The 16180-nt window shown below is 43.8% G+C and overlaps 1 protein-coding gene across 3 annotated transcripts in view; it reads right to left on the reverse strand.

The window, feature by feature from the left end:
- The window catches only part of PSTPIP1 (proline-serine-threonine phosphatase interacting protein 1), a 60126-nt gene that overhangs the window by 24502 nt on the left and 19444 nt on the right, over positions 1 to 16180 (reverse strand). For all 3 annotated transcript variants that reach the window (XM_030016050.2, XM_030016051.2, XM_030016049.2), the window contains 2 exons: positions 13651 to 13751; positions 9100 to 9174 (listed from right to left, as the gene is read on the reverse strand). In XM_030016050.2, the coding sequence (XP_029871910.1) occupies positions 9100 to 9174; positions 13651 to 13751 (176 nt within the window). The remainder of the gene's footprint in view (positions 1 to 9099; positions 9175 to 13650; positions 13752 to 16180) is intronic.

Raw genomic sequence — 16180 nt, forward strand, 5'->3', positions numbered from 1 at the left:
TCATTCTCATGGACACTTCAAAAGGAGTGTTTTATCCTTTCAGTATATTATGCTGCTTAGCATTGTGGTAGTAATTCATTTTGGTTTTTTGTTTGTTCTGTGGCCAAATTAGAAAACCTGGGGTTGAAAATCATTCAAGCAAAACTGAAAATTTGTGATTTGCCTTTTTTTTTTTTTTTTTTTTTTTTTAATTTCTCACTTCTGACATTTCCATGTAAATTCTGGAAGACTGTTAAACCACTCCAGCTAAAGACAGAGCACCAGCCTTCCCTTTGGGCATCCCTACATGGAGCCTCCTGCAGGTGTCTCATTGAAAATAGGGTTGGACACAAATTTACCGTGCATGTTTGTTAAGTGACTCCCCCTTGGATATTTAAAGATTGGATTTGTCAAAATTAATTTCTGGCGGAAACAGGATTGACTCTGAATCCGGAATAACGGGGAACAGAGAGAGCCTATGCAACAGCCACTCTGCAGCAACTTCTGGTGATTTTTGCCATCTAGCGGCTAAAATATTCTTACCGTTTTCTGGAATACCGACCCTGGCTGCTGCCTTCATTTGCCGTAGTCTCCTGCTACTCGAGTACAGCGGAATTGAGCTGCTTTTGTAAAATATGCACGTTTCAGTGTTTGTTTTTTCAAGTGGAGGGGGAGAAGGGGAATAGCAGAGCTTTTAGAGGAACAGGGGAACCAAGGGGAGAAGCTCATTACAATAAAGCTCACCCGTTGTTTATCATTCTTGCTCTGTAGATTGCAAAATACTTTCCAAAGTGAACTTATCCAAATTTGCCCAGCACACCAAAGCTGGAAAGGGAACCCTGTCTCTCTAGGGCACTGACCACTAGTCCCTGTGGCTCTCCTCTAACAGGACAAACATTTACAGAATGCATCATTTGAGTGCTTGGTTTGATTTTTCTCCCAGCAGAACCTGTCCCCTGCTTTCAAGGCAGAAAATGCATCCTGTATTTGAGCAGAGATGCCTTGTTCGGCACTCACCCGCCATCACGGTACAGGTATGCGGAGTAGTGAGGAACCTGATCATAAATCCATTTTGCCCACTGTGCAAAATTATATCGCTTCAGGAGGGAGACTCGACTGGAACAGTGTGGGATAACAGCACTTCCAAGTGAACTTGTCCTAGCTGCTCTCTGTGTTTCCTTTCTCTCTCTTCATTTTTGGACCTTGTTTTTGCTAGAGAACTGGGCTGTTGCTGGAGAGCAGGCCGCGATCGGCAGTCCTACGTGACATGAGGACCACTGGGAAACATATTGTAGATAGGGCTCTGGTACCTTCTGCTTCACAGTCATCAAAAGCTGAATTTTATGGCACCAGAGATGTAATTAGCAGGGCTCTATCAGTGGCAGTGCTTAGGTCACAAGTATACTCACTATGTACACTGTTGCACCACACTTTTTTTTTTTTTTTTTCCAACTTTAGGCTTGGTGGTGTGGGAAATTTTTTCAGTACTTTGCCTTTAGAGACTGGTTTAACTGAGTAATTCAGAGAGTCCCTTTACATCTTGTACACAGGAAGGTAAAACCACAGCTCTTTTTAACTTTTCTTTCTTTTCTACCTTTGGTGAATAGAAGTGTGAAATAACCCCACCTTCCTTTCTGGCAGGTTTCCATTTTAACATCAATATGATGTACAATGTTCTGTTCTTATTGTAATTTTTAAAAATATTCTTTCTGAAATTGAGAGAAGTCTCTGCCAGATGAACTCTACAGACCACTTTCCAGCAGTCCTGTTTACCCTCTGCCTCCGGTAACTTAGATCCTGAGAACATGGTTATGAAACCAACCCAAAGCCAGTCTCCTCTGAGGCCACAGTTAACATCTGTCTGTCTTCCTGCCACACAGGGAAGACCCAACGTGGTTTTACCAACATTTCTTTCTGTGAAGCCCAGTGGTGGTAGCAAAGTGTGGGGAAACAAGTTCAGAAGCATCTGGTCCCAAATAATTTGCACCTGGGACTGTCTGCAAGGCAAAAAAGAAAAGGAGGAGGAGGTGTTGTGGTCTTTTAACAGGGAGGTAACTAAGTCACTACCAAGTCCTAGGCCAGGCACATAGCAGAGTATTTCACACGAGAATCATATCTAACATTGCTTAGGGGGGATGTAGTGAAAACACTGAGGAATTTAATTTTGCCAGGATGTTTTCTTCTCATTCTCAGTGGAGCTATAAACAGAAAGGCAAAACCACTCAGTGCAACTAGAAAGATTTCTGTACAGGTCCCAGCTGTGGTGTGATGTCGAAGCCACCTGTGATGGAGAAAAGGCATGAGCAGCACCATTTTTTTTGACCAGGGGAGTCCAAGTTTCTGTCTATAAATTCATGATAGCAAGGCACCAGCTAGCATGAGTAGTCATATCAGCTATTACGGGAGGTTGCACTGTGCAGCAGGCTGGGCTTAGTGTCAGGTTGGGTGTAGCATATCTTTCATGAAAGTAGCAAAAAATGTGGAGGGTTCCTCTAGTGCTGTGGTGTGTCTGCATATGTGTTTTGCTTCTGGTGCTTGGATACTTTCAGGTATGTGTCGGAAGCAGAAACAGCCCCAAACTGAATGGGATGGGGGCTGTATCATCATTCCCAGGACTGGTTACTAGGAGCGCAGACACGTCACCCCAGACTTTGCTGGGGCAGGGGAGCAAAGAGGATGGCATCTTCGTGTACCTTCTCTTCCCTGTAAATCTGTGCTCACAGACTGCAAATTAGACCCCTCGTGACTCCAGAATGACCTATGCCATTCAAATCAAAGGATAAAACAAAAGTTTTCTACCTTTAAAGTAAATTTCCTCATGTCTCTTGGAAAGAGAGCAGCACTGCTCAAAAATGCCTACCCTCATCACCAGAGAGCTTATCTAGATTGGATTTCACAAGAACCAAGCAGAAGTTTAGGCCTTTCAGAGTATGTGCTTGTGTCCATTTTCAGAGTCCTGAATGTTCAAAGTACAAGTGGATAAACTCTGTGCGGGTTCAGAACATTTGAGTGGAGAATAACTAACCATGGAAGGATGTGACCTTCCAAAATGACTTTTAGCTTCAGTTCAAAAATGCCTGCTTTGTGTGAATAATACAGAGGATTCTGTATATTAAGTGACAGGTGCACTGTATTTATACACAGGAAGCAGAAACTGGCATTTCGTTACAGATGCCCTCACCTCACACTCACTGAAATATTCTATTTCAGGCATTGCAGAGAAGGGCAGAGCAGACACGGGCTTGAAGGGATTACCCTTTCCTGAGGTCTGAAGGAGATGGTAGTGGAAAAGAGGGAAGGAAAAAAGTAGGAAATCATATACATGAGAAGAGACAAGCAGAGCAAATGACAAAAATAGCTGTTGTCAGACTAGGCAGAATTTAACCAGCTACTGCACGTTTACATCAGTTATTTTTACAAAAGAGCAGAGTTCCCAGAGGCTCTATTTCAGCTGAAGCTGAGGATGTATCTGAAAACTGGGCTCCGTAGTATATTCTATTTTCATGTTCTGCTGAAAAGTTGCCCAAAACTACTGCATGGAAATTCCCTGTCACCTTGCAGCCTGAAAGACGTTTCCTCTTAAAAACACGAGCTCTGCTGAGAATCATCTATAGTGTGTGCAGACATCGTTACTGTGTGCACTACCAGCAAACACTTGCAAACCTGATCTCAGTTTATAACTCAGCTAAAAATCCCCAGTTTCTGTGCATCCTCTCCCATGTGCGCAACACAGAATACGGAGAGGACAAAACTATACTGCAGTTTAAACTTTGTAACATGTAGTTAGTTCCCTCTCCCCTGCAGGATATTGGTGTAATGTGGCATTTGCCAAGAATGCATGGCTGTAGCTTTGTAATCATCTTTTTCATAATTTCTTTTATGACTAGAGACTATGAAATTGTGATTCAGATATTATTATTTTTTGTAATTAAAAAAGTGGGATAACAGGGCTTTAAAATTAGTATAAGGTAGGAATGAAGACATTTTAAAAATACACTTTAGCCCTGACTTGTGATAGGTGAGCTCCAGAGCTCCATTTCTGTACAGTATCCATCCTTCCACCCTGACTGCCGGGATCCTCGCACTTTACCTGCTCCTCAAGGGCTGCTCTGCCCTCTGCTAGGTCTGACCTACTCAAGAGGTACATTTGCAGCTGATATTCTCTCATGCTTCCTTCCAATACCTGTTCTCCTCTCTGCTTTCACTAAGACTCCCCAGCTACCTGTATTCGCAGGCATAGCTTGCATCCGTGACTGTGCTGGCACATCCAGGTGATTAGCTTGAAGGAAGCAGCCAGCCTTTTCCATAGTTTTGGTGTTATTATGGACCTGAGCGTGTTTGTAAGAACCAGAACAGGCAGTGGGACTGCAGCTCACCAGTGCAGATGTGCGTTGAGGAACCCCGCTGTAAGGAAGTTAATCTGCCTTTGTCCTGTGTGTCTGATCTAACATGGCACGTGGGGTGAGGTGAGCTAAAAATCAACAAAGAAAAAGGCACTTCTGCACTTAACAGGAAAGTACATTACTCTACCTTAAGACTCAGTGGATGCTAAAATGTTTCAGGGTTTCAAATAAGAAAAAGACACAAGAAAACTCCATTGGGGGCTGTTACATACAAAGCTGCTGCTGGTGTGGCAGCCCTTGAACTACCAGTTGCTATGGCTAGAAGATAATTTAGGAGAAATATCCTCATATGCTTGCCCTGTTCTTCTACTCTTCCCTTGGGATCTAGTGTTGGGGACAGAATATTAGGCTGAAGGAATTTTGGTCTGAGCCTGTGTGATCCTTCTTGCAGTCTTGCACTTAGATTCAAGTGTGTGCATCCTTCTGTACATTAGAATGAACTTGCCAAGGCCTATAGCAACTGCTGAGTTAGATCTGTGTCATGGGTTGGAGAGAGGGTATCTCCCTTCCCTATAGGAAGTAGTTTCTACCAGCTGCAGTGCTCAAGGCAAGGGCAAGCAGCCAGAACGCCTAAATTTGCTTGAATCAGGTTGGACTATTGAATGATTGTGTCCTCTGGCTGTTAGGCAGCACTTAACACAGAAGTGAGCTGAAGTATTTCTGGAGCTGGAAGCTGGAGTGTTTGTTTGCTATGCCCATGGTAACCAGCACCAGCTTCTTTTAGAAACCCTGTCTTTGCTTTTTTTATATTTTTTTTAATAAAAAATAAAGTGGTTGCAGCATGTCTCCCTCATTGTGGCATGTTTGCCTCTCTGATTTTAGTTTTGTTAGAAAGTTTTCTACAGCTGTAGGCTTGCCATGGTCACTTCCAGTACTGGTCTGAAAAAGAACAGCGAGGACCTCGCTGAAGTCAGTTGCACCTCCAGTAGCAGTGCTAAAAGCTTGTCCCCAGCTAGGTCTCGGGTCAAAGTGATTTCTCACATTTCTGGTGCTAAGGAATGGAGGTGCAGGTAGAGACGCAACATTGTCCTCTTTTCCCAGGTCACAATGTTATATTACTGCTGATACTCAGTTGTGAAGTGTCCTAGTACAGTCTTGGCTTGTAGTTGTCTGTGCCAAGCGCAAGCGGCGCTGGGCCCTGAGGGGTCAGTCCTCCGTCAGAGGAGCTGTTAAAATGCTGAGGGAACAAGCGCTGGACAGCATATAGGGTGGAAACCTGATGGCTGCTGTCACCTAGATTGTTCTCAAAGCAATGGAGAGTGGTGCCAGAGCTGCTGTTACATTTCAGCGAGCCTTGCCTACTATCTTTCTTCTGAGTCAGCAGCATATTTCTTCATCTGTGTCTTTCAGCAAATAAAATGGGCAGTTGAATTTATTTATACACTTAGCTGAGGTCAGCGATTTGCTCCAACTGAAGCAAAAGTTTGGGGGAGAAGGGAAGAGCCTGAAAAAACGTTGAAATTGTTCTTTTCTTTGATTCAAAATGAAAAGCTTTTAAAATATGGGGGAGGCTTGGGAGAGAACTGTTTTCTACAGCGATGGCCACCACCTGGTGCAGCAGCGTGCCATAGACTTCTCCAGCCTTGTCCCCATCATCGTGCTTATTCTCTTCGCCTTGTTTTGTGCTGGTCCTGACTGTACTGAAGTAACAATCCAGGCAGTACCTCCCCACTTCTGCCTAATTTCTCCCTTGAGCAGACCCTCTTCTCTCCAAGCACAGGAAGCAACAGAAAGGGGCTTTTTTCCTCTACGTTTTTTTAACCTCCGAGGGTTTAAGATCAGAAGAGCCAGGCATCTGCCAGGGACTGTGTTTCTGGAGTTGGAAAGAGCTGTTCATGCTGGTACTGGGAGGACATAAGCACATGAGGCCCTGCCGGGCTGCCCATCGCATGTAGCGGTGCTGCCATCTCCAGCTCGGCAGATTTGGCGTTGGCTGTGGTGTAGGTTTGCCACGAATGCTTTGCCAACGGTCCCCTGCGTGGGGACTGCTGCTTACTCCAGCTTTGTGCCACTCCTCTCCTGCTCTGCGTTCCACAGCAGCTACAGAGCATCACTTTGACTTGGTGGGCTGATGGGAGGTTTTTGCAGCCAATTCATTTGTTTTGGAAGTTGTGCTAAACAGAATTAATTGGCCTTGCAGTTGTTTCTCTTAAGGTCTTCTGGGTATTTTCTGATACTAGAAGTTTTTGGGTGGTTGTTGTGGATGGATTTTCTATGTTCTTTTTATCGACTTTTTGAAAGGGTTTTGGGTACCTTTCTGATACTGAGAACTACTGGGGTGTGAAATAATTTCCCAGGAGAAGTGATAGAAAGCCTTAGTATCTGAGATGTTTAAAAGATGACTGAATTTAAGACTAGAGGATAATAATTTTGTATTAGCAAGCAAATGAGTGATCTAAAATTAGTAATTCCTGTTCCTCTGCAATACATTGTGTGGCACACGACGTTCTGTAAAATGTTCTGCAAAAAAACCTGTAAGCTACTTTTTTTCCTGGTGATTGCCAAATGCAAGTTATGGGTACAAATACCTGCACAATGCCTTCATTAGACTTTATTTGAGAAATACTGCTACCTGAAGCTGCGTTTGAAGACATGAACACCCCTGTTCAGCCTGTCAAGTACTTGTAATACTATAGGATTCAGTGTGCTAGTCTGTAATAGGGAGTTCTATAAAGAGGAAGCACTTGGAATAATGGGGATAGTTGTAGCATAGTCTTTTCCAGCTTTTCTTATTATAGGTAGTACGCAGGTTCCCTCCCTCCGGTCTCACTGAAGGACTGCCCTTGGGAGCAGAACTGCTGTCAGCAATCAGTGTCATACAAAAAACCAGAAACTTCACACTTTGTCAAAGATTTTAAGGCATTCAAACCAAATATTTCATTTTCAAGAGTTGTTCCAGCCTAGTTTTCTCTGATTTTAAAGTGTTTACTGAGGACAAATGCCCTTCGCTGCCCATCTGTGTAACTCCTTAAACAATCAGAGGATGCTGAATGACAGGAAGCAAAGTGTCCTCTCTCTGCTTTGTAACAGATACAGAGAGACATTTGCTCTGATAAAAATATCAGCGCAAAGCTGGTCGCTACCCAGACCAGGCGTGGGTTTATGGAAACATAGTAAATCAGCTCTGCAGCATGCTTTGTTGGTATATTCAGCCTTCTCTCTATGCCAAGCTATAAAATTGCTGGATCAAAGTGGAGCTGGGCCCCAGTCCAAACTTCCTCCAACTTGAGGGGAACTTGGATCCATATCCCAACCCTAGGACTTGGCTCTGCCTCTGAATCAAGCTCTTACAATCTCTTAGGAAAAGTCAGGCCCATGAATTATCCACTAGGTCACAGAAGGGCAGCCAAAGCTGTCTGTTTCCGAACACGTTTGCTCTGCCTGCCCTGCATTGCCAGTAAAGAAATTTAGGTGGAGCCTTTCGTTTATCCTGGAATGCTGATCTTAGCCTTTGGGAAGAAGCCATCCATCCTTAATCTGCTATTTTAATTTCAAAATATTTTTTCTCCTCCTTCCTTTTCTCCAGTTAGGTCTGTGAATTGAGATACCAGGAATGTAGAGGCTATCTCCAGCAGCCTTAGCTAGGAACCTTGCTATACCTTACTGCATTGCTCAGGGGCGAGGGAGACATGGAGCACTAGGGGAGGGACGAGGGGCTTGCACGTTCTCTGGAGCGAGCCTCAGTGTTCTCCACACTACCAGGCGCTTGGGTTAATGCAACAGTTTCCCTGTCAGCCGGGATGTGCCACCACCGAATCAATAGCAAGTGCTATGGGTGATTGCCTGGCACTTGCATGCCATGGTGGTGCAAGGGTTTGAGGTCAAGTTTTCCCATAAAATATGAACAGGAAACCACGCTCACACTGAAGGTGATAAATTGACATTAAAAGGAGACTGCAATTAAGAAATGAGATATGGGATGGATGAGGGTAGCAGGCCCCAGGGATCAATAGAATTTTGTGTTTAGATTGAGGTCTTCTCTTTCAGACTCGTCTTCTGTGACCCCAAATCTTCATCCTCTGCCACCGTATTACTGTATTATTACTTATTACAATAATGACAAAGTGTCTCATTATTGCTGCTACCATCAATAATAGCAGCAATTTATCAGCAGTGTTTATTAAGTTAAATTCCATGACAACATATATCTTGCCCTCCCAACGCAATTTATACGTGATGTAAGATAGTAGTAGAGGAGACAGAGAAAAATATATGTCATTTCAGTGTATTTCAGTAGTTCCATTGATTTCTTTCACATTAAGTCCCTTCAAAGTGTTTTAAAGTTTGTATTCCTAAGCCAAGCTTTTTCTGCTGCAGAAGCTAATCTTTGGTGTCTTTGCACTTTGTGCTTGTTCTGTCACAGTCTCCACCATCTTCCCAGAATTGCCAAGCCACCATCATAAACATTTCACAACCTTTTCTTTTCCCTTTTTTTCCCCATCACTTAGTTTGCTTTTGGAAGCAAATATTAAACATTGTCAGGAATACTGAAATAAAAAAATGTCTCAGTAAAGACCTACTGGCAGTTCCCAAATAGAGTTTTTGTGAATCCTGCTTTGAAGGACTGTGATGTTTCTCCCTTTTTCCTGTACATTGTGAAGTGCTGTGTACTGCACTGAAGTGAGCAGCTTATGACCCCATTCACAGGCAAAACACAGGAGTCTGATATTGCTTCCAAAATGCTTTTGTTTGCACTAATAATAAAAGAATTCCTTACTTGATTTCTGTTTGTCCTCCTGCTTTTCGGGCGATTTGAATCAGTTCTTTCCCATATCTCTCTTCTGCTTGTGCTCTGTTAAAAGAAAAACTTACTCAATTTCTCTTAGTGCTACCAGGAGCATGTTTACACAAATCTTGTAATTGCATCCGAGGTACAAAAAATGAGAAATACTATTTCTTTAATCTCTCTATCTCCTCAATCCTAGTGCTATTAGTTACCTCTAAAATATTTTTGGTGAGCTATTTCTAGAAGAAATGAGGGAAAATGAAGCCCATCTCCATGGCTTTGATTACTGTGGAGTGCTATGTACAACTCTTTCCCCCAAAAGTTGGATTCAATTAGAAGAAGAGGTGTACAGAAGTGTGTAGTTAAGATGCTCAGAACCAAGAGCCTCTTTTGCACCTAAAAGGTGACGGCAGACTTGACCCATCAAAATGAAGTCTGGGAGGGGAGTGAAGAGTAGGTTCCAAAGGATCCATTTAAGGGAGGTTGTGAATAAATGGGAGCCAGGAGTAGCCGGCACATTTCTAACCTTTAGAAACATGAGGTGCTGCTTGAACAGCTGCAGTGGAGGCAGAGCGGGAAGGAGCCTTGCTAGCTGTAAGGTGAGGCTGTGACAGTTTTATGGAGGGGACAATATAATGCGATGTCTCACCTGATGGGAAGCTGTAACTAGTGACTCAGGAAAGTAGTTCTGTTTCTATGGTTAATAAAGAAATACAATTATTTCTTTGCTGTTTTCCCCTCCCCCAGCTCTGGAAGAAATTTCTATTCTCTGTTTAAAAAAAAAAGGTATTTGTACTTGTCCTGGTTTTGGCTGAGATAGAGTTAATTTTCTTTCTAGTAGCTGGTAGTGTTATGTATGAGAATAATATTGATAACACACTGATGTTTCAGTTGTTGCTAAGTAGTGTTCATACCAAGTCAAGGATTTTTCAGCTTCTCATGCCCAGCCAGCAGGAAGGCTGGAGGGGCACAAGAAGTTGGGAGGGGACACAGCCAGGGCAGCTGACCCAAAGTGGCCAACAGGGTATTCCATACCGTGTGACGTCATGTCCAGTATATAAACTGGGGGGAGTTGGCCTGGTGGGGAGGCGGATTGCTGCTTGGGAACTAACTGGGCATTGGTCGGTGAGTGGTGAGCAATTGCACTGTCCATCACTTGTTTTGTATATTCCAATTCTTTTATCATTATTATTGTAATTTTATTATTATCATTATCATTATTATTTTCTTCCTTTCTGTTCTATTAAACTGTCTTTATCTCAACCCACAAGTTTTACTATTTTTTCCCCAGTTGTCTCTCCCATCCCACTGAGAGGGGAGGGAGTGAGCGAGCGGTTGCGTGGTGCTTAGTTGCTGGCTGGGCTTAAACCACGACAGTACTAAACATGTTATTTCCTTTCTCCCGGGTGCAAGACTGGGGTGGAACTGAGTTTTCAGTCTTTGAATAGCTGCTAAAAACTATTGAATGGTTAATAATAAATAATGAACAGATAGCCTGGTGCTAGGATTTTGGCGGGGGGGGTGGTGGTGTGGATTTTGTTTAGGGTAAGTCCAGTTCTCACAAGGGGTTTAAATGCATTTCAGACAGTTTTGAGCCCGAAACTTGGCACCTTACAGGAAAGTACTCTTCATTCAAAAAAGGAATTTTGATGTGGGTGCAAGGCCATGCAGCCCTGCTGGTTTGTTCTTACACCCATCTTCCCACTCGGCCACGCTGTGCTTTATTATTGCTATTTGCTGAATTCCAGCAGTTTGAGGGCTGACCTTTCAGTTTTGCAACACGGCAGCTGTTGGGGTGGGTGTCTGTTGGAGAGCATCCAACCACCCTTTCGACTGGTCCTCTGCATCTGATGGCTGTGAGCACCTTGCGTCGGAGCCAGCTGTACCAGTGGCTCTGGTGCAATTTCACTGGTTTGCAACCTGCTTCTGTGACCTGAGGCAGGGTCATCCTGGGGACTTTCCCCCAGTCCAAGGAGATCTGTCAGGCTGGTGGAATAGCAGTGCTGGTAACACAGCAGCCTAGAGTCACCACAGCCCACAGTGGAGGCTGTTCTTGGCCTCTGTCCATGGCTCCCATGTGTCTAAAGCTGCAAGTTCGGTTAGTTAATTGCTGTCATCCTGCACGAGAAATTGCTGTGTTTTAGTGGGAGTGTTCCTACGTCACTGCTTTGGGATTCCTCTTAGAAGAATAGGGTGCAAAATATGGTGACAGGCCACACAGACATACCACTTCATTTTCACGTTAGATGAATGAAATTTCATCAAAATGGAAATATACTGCAGAGACACATAATGCTGCACAAGTAGAATAGATTAATTTTCTTCTCATTTTAATAACAAGAAACGCTTCCGTGTCAGAGACTTTGCTTAGTGCCGCTGGATGTACAGCAATGCAGCAATGAGAATAACTCCAGTGCTACAGTCCCACTTTGCTTGCTCAGTACACAATGTATCACGGGAAAAAAGCATGGCCAGTTCTTAAGCCAGTCCCAGCTCCAATGATACTCTTGGGTCAAATCTTCCTGAAACTTCAGGCAAGGGACTGGACTAGCCCAAGGTCAGAGGAGTTTGACACAAGGCTGAGACCATCTTTTCACATCTTTGTGCTGCCTTTCCCGCTTTCCAGTACTCTTGCACACAGCTTCTATGTTTCCCTGCAGCCATCGAGAGCTGGAACATCATTTGTGTTTTAAGTCTGGGGCTTTGTTCTGGAATACCACTGTTTTCTCACTCCCCAACCTCTCAGGCCCTCCTCTGGACCAGGCAGGTGTATTTGTGAGCAAAAGTAATTGACCTGGGTGGAAAACTAGTGAAGTGTTAGTGTAGGCAGGGCAGTTGGTTTCAGGACTTAGGGCAGCTGCTGCAGGAGTCCTTGCTGAAATTCTGGCATGGAGCCCATGATATGGGCAGCCTCTAGGAACAGAGATTCATCCCATGCTTTGATCTCCTCCTAGGTTATTCCCATGAATGACATGAGGACAAGCCGAAACAAATATCTTCCAGAAATAAACTGGAAATAATACCTTCTTTCTGCAACTCAGTGCCGGCTATCTTTTCTCCTTTTCCTCCTCTGCCGACATGTACATACACACACGCGCACACGCACGTATGCGTGCTCACATGGAATGTTTTGGGGGTGTGCAAAAGCTCATGGAAACATTTGTTCTTGTAGCTTTCAGATTGACAAAATGACTGTATGTGTATTTTTTCTTCTTTGTGGAAAGTTCTTTGTGTCTCCACCACAAACCACGAAGAACCTTATCCTGCAACTTGCAGAAACCTCTGTAACATTTTGGAAAGAAACACAGGCATATATAGCATCAGATGCATGCTGCAGTGCAGAGCCTTCCTGAAACCTGCAATATAATTCTGATCTCTGTAAGTTATGAGTCACAAAGGAGCTATTTTAAACAGTTGAAGCTAAGCTACCATCAGACAGATGTGACTTCAGGACTGTGTGACATGCAGCAATAAAATATGCTTCCAGTGGTGGTCAAGAAGAGCAATTCAAATAGCTTCAGATTTTGATGGGAGACTCTTACACTCTGTGAAATAGTCAACTTTCAGTTTGACAGCTCACATCCCGTTGAAAGTCCCAGTGCTTGAAAAGTAGCCTTCAGAAAACCAAGCAAAAAGCAGAAAACTAGATGGGGACAGCATGGGAAGAAAAAGAAGGCTGTGACTGAGGAAGGCAGAGCAATATTCATAAGGAGACGGTTCTGAGATGAACTGCTCTAGGATTACCTGCTGAATTTATAATCTGTATTGCGTGGTCTTTCCCACAGGTCACGCATGAGCATGTATGTGCCTCGTGCTATGTGTTGAAACTGTTGAAACCCAGCCATTTAAAAACAGAACCAAATTTCAGATACATTTTTCTAAGTCAGAAGTACAAAAATGAATGGCAAAGGAGTCAGAGCAGCTGTGTAATATGAATTTTCTCACCCACAAAATTGTCAGCTGTCCATGGCTGTTGTTGAGCAGCACCCAAGAAGCCTGTAAAGGACAGACAGAAACTACAACATTGTTATTCAAATCTGGTAAGGTTGGTGAATGATGTGGGCTATCTTGGGTGTCTGGGAAAGGCTTTTGGTAGCATCTTATGTAGCTTTGTCTGTATTTGAAAAATGGCCCATTTTTAGTAGTTGCAGGAAACTGAAACACTGCCTGTAGCAACAGCACCCTCAAAGAGAAAGAAAAATGTGCCGGTCGTTTGCTTCCTGTAAAAGGGGCAATTCAGTAACACTACTTGTGGATGTGTGTGCTGCCCTGTGATTCTGGACCAATAATGACCTGGATCTTAATGGAGCTCTGGATTTCTGACTCTTTCAACCTTCTCTTCTCTTCTTAAATCTTTGAAATTTCTATTTGTTACCTACCTTCACAAATCACTTCAAAAGGCTAGGATTCAAATCACTCAGGCTTTTTCTATGTAAACGAGTATCACTAGCAAATTCGGAAACGGCCTACTATTCCTTTCCAGACGCCAAACAGGAGAGAAAATGGAGGCTGTTCACACTTTTTTCACTCTGATTTTCTTACCTCTGCTTGAGCAAATCCTCCACATCTTTGCACATCTTCCTCCCATCCAACAGCCGCTGTACGAGCACCTCGTAGCCAGTGTGGAAGGTGAACTCCTTGCACTGAAGACAGAAAGATAGTTGAGCTGATTTGTGTGCATAGTTTGCAGGTTTACCAGATGCCTACTGTCAGTCATATGGAGCAAATTAACTTTCCGGAAAATCCAAATGGACCTTTGGATTTGCTCAGAGCAATTGCAGCTGGGGCAGACCTAGGGGTGCAGGTATGGCTGAGGTTTCTCCAAGTGAAAATCTGTAAAAGTTTTTATTAAATCAAGTTTAATTTTTAATGCTGAAAAAGTGAAGTGGGTTGCAAATTTTGCTGTGTGGAAACCAACACTAGCTGTCTTTTGGGGGAAGTCACTTTTAGCGTTGGGTGTGGGATCTTTGCAGAGCAGAGGTGTATAGTAGCTCTTAAGGACAACAGGTCCTCTTACCATATGTTTTCTAAAAAGAATGGTCAGAGTCAACTCACTGCCACAGGACTCTCAGTAAGGCAGTGACTCACTGTCTAGATGCGAGTGGAGAAGTGAAGGAATCTTGTGCTCGTACAAATGTCAATATATGGGGTAGTCATTGTGCCACCTGGTCAGTGGTGGGGTGTTTTAATGGGAGGCAGTTTGCTGTTAGGCAACAGTTGGGTTCTGATGTGCTGTTATGTCTTCCTTTGGGATTGCTGTAACAACTCTTCTTATTGTTTGAATCGGTCTGTCTCTGGTGTAAATTCAACACGACAAGGTTTTAAAAAAAAAAAAAGTAGAAGGTAGATATGTGGATTGCTTAGGAATGTGGACGTTGGATCTGCAGAAAATTGAAAGTCTGTGTTTCTGAGACGCTTGCCAACGAGTGCTGCTTCCCTTGCTTTTGCATTCACCACCCAATCTCCTGTGCAATACATGGGAATCGCCTTTGGGTATTTTTGCAGCCTGTCCTGCTCCATGACCCACATGGCAAATGGAGCCAGCCAAGGCAGTCTGTGATTTCCAGTCAGCCATACTAGACAGGTGAGGTCATGGAGCCGCGTGGAATTTGCTGCCCCAAAGCCAGGGCACTTATCTCCTACCAGGGCTCTGCACTCTGTGCGGCTCAGGGCCACGTTCCTCTGCTGTGGTCTAGGACTGCAGATCCCTCCCCATCACACAAGGCCATGCGTCAGGCTTATCCCTGTCCACGTGATCCATCAGAGCACACCCCTGTGCATCTCAGACAAAAATATCTGAGTAATGGGAAGAAAAACAATTAGTCTTGCACTTCTTTCATCTTTTTCCCGACTTTCAGATTGCACTGCAGCAATGGTAAATCAGAGTCACAACGAAGTGCTGCTGAGGAAATGCTGGGAGCCCAGAAAGGGACGGGAATAAAGTTGTGACGTGCTCTGAGTGTGGCACTGGGAGAGGATTTCTGTGTTCTACTCCTGGTCCTCCCACCGACTCACAACAGGATCAGGACAAGCCATTTTTACTTTGAGAGCCTCAGTTAACCAGTACGTAGTGATAATGTTATTGAAAATGTAGTGGTGAATGTTATCTGAGCTTTATGTTATAGCATTATGGTAAAATCACGGACTGTGTAACCATAAAGAGAATGAATATGTTCCTTCCCTCAAGCAGTTTATGTACAATACAAGTGCTTATATACAAACTGAATACAGTTTATACATATATCCGCTGTCCCCTAAGCAGTTATCGTTTAATGAATGTGTGTGTTTATTGCTTTCTACCATGACTGTGAAGAAGACAGCTGTTCAAGTTTTGGCACTCAAGAAGGACCCTCTGGCAAGCAACTGTTGGACACTTGAGCCTGTGGCTTTGCTTCCTTATTGCTGGGACTGAAGAGGAATAGGGCGAGCTCTGGGGATGAATGGTGGTGGCCCATGGCAGCCTTAGTGCCGCTCACCCAGGCCCTAGGGCTTCTGTGGACATTTGCAGACCTGGGAGCAGGTTTTTTTTGCTTCTTCAAGAGCTAGGATAAATTTCTGCAGACAATTTTTGTAAACCTACAGGTTGTAGTAACATTTCCAGTGCTGCAGTTTCTTGACAGCCGTAATTCCTTCTTCCCTAATGGACACTCTTATCACCAGCAGTGGGGAGAAAGGAAAGACAGTAGGATAATAGTTCACAAGAGACATAGACAAATGCCTTTACCACCAAAGTGTCTGTGCTACAGAGCCAGGCAAGGTAATAATGTAGATAAAAGAATATGGAGAGAGTGCAATGGATCCACTGTTATCACTGGTGCAACCACAGGAAAATGATAGGATTACATAAGCTCATGTGATGCGTATGATCACTCCTTAAGAAACGGGATCTCAAAACCAAAACATCAGTTTTCCTAACATTTACGTGGGCAGGTTACACACACACATCCCAGGGAGGGATTCTGCTGTGAATTAAATGAAAAGAAGCAAGATTTTGCCATTCATAGAGGAAAGTAGGAAAGGTTCTTGATAATAGCCTGGCAATGGACTTGTCACTTCCCCCCACTCCCTTTTT

This window comes from Aquila chrysaetos, chromosome 5 (assembly GCF_900496995.4).
Source record: "Aquila chrysaetos chrysaetos chromosome 5, bAquChr1.4, whole genome shotgun sequence".
Classification (NCBI taxonomy): Eukaryota; Metazoa; Chordata; class Aves; order Accipitriformes; family Accipitridae; genus Aquila; species Aquila chrysaetos.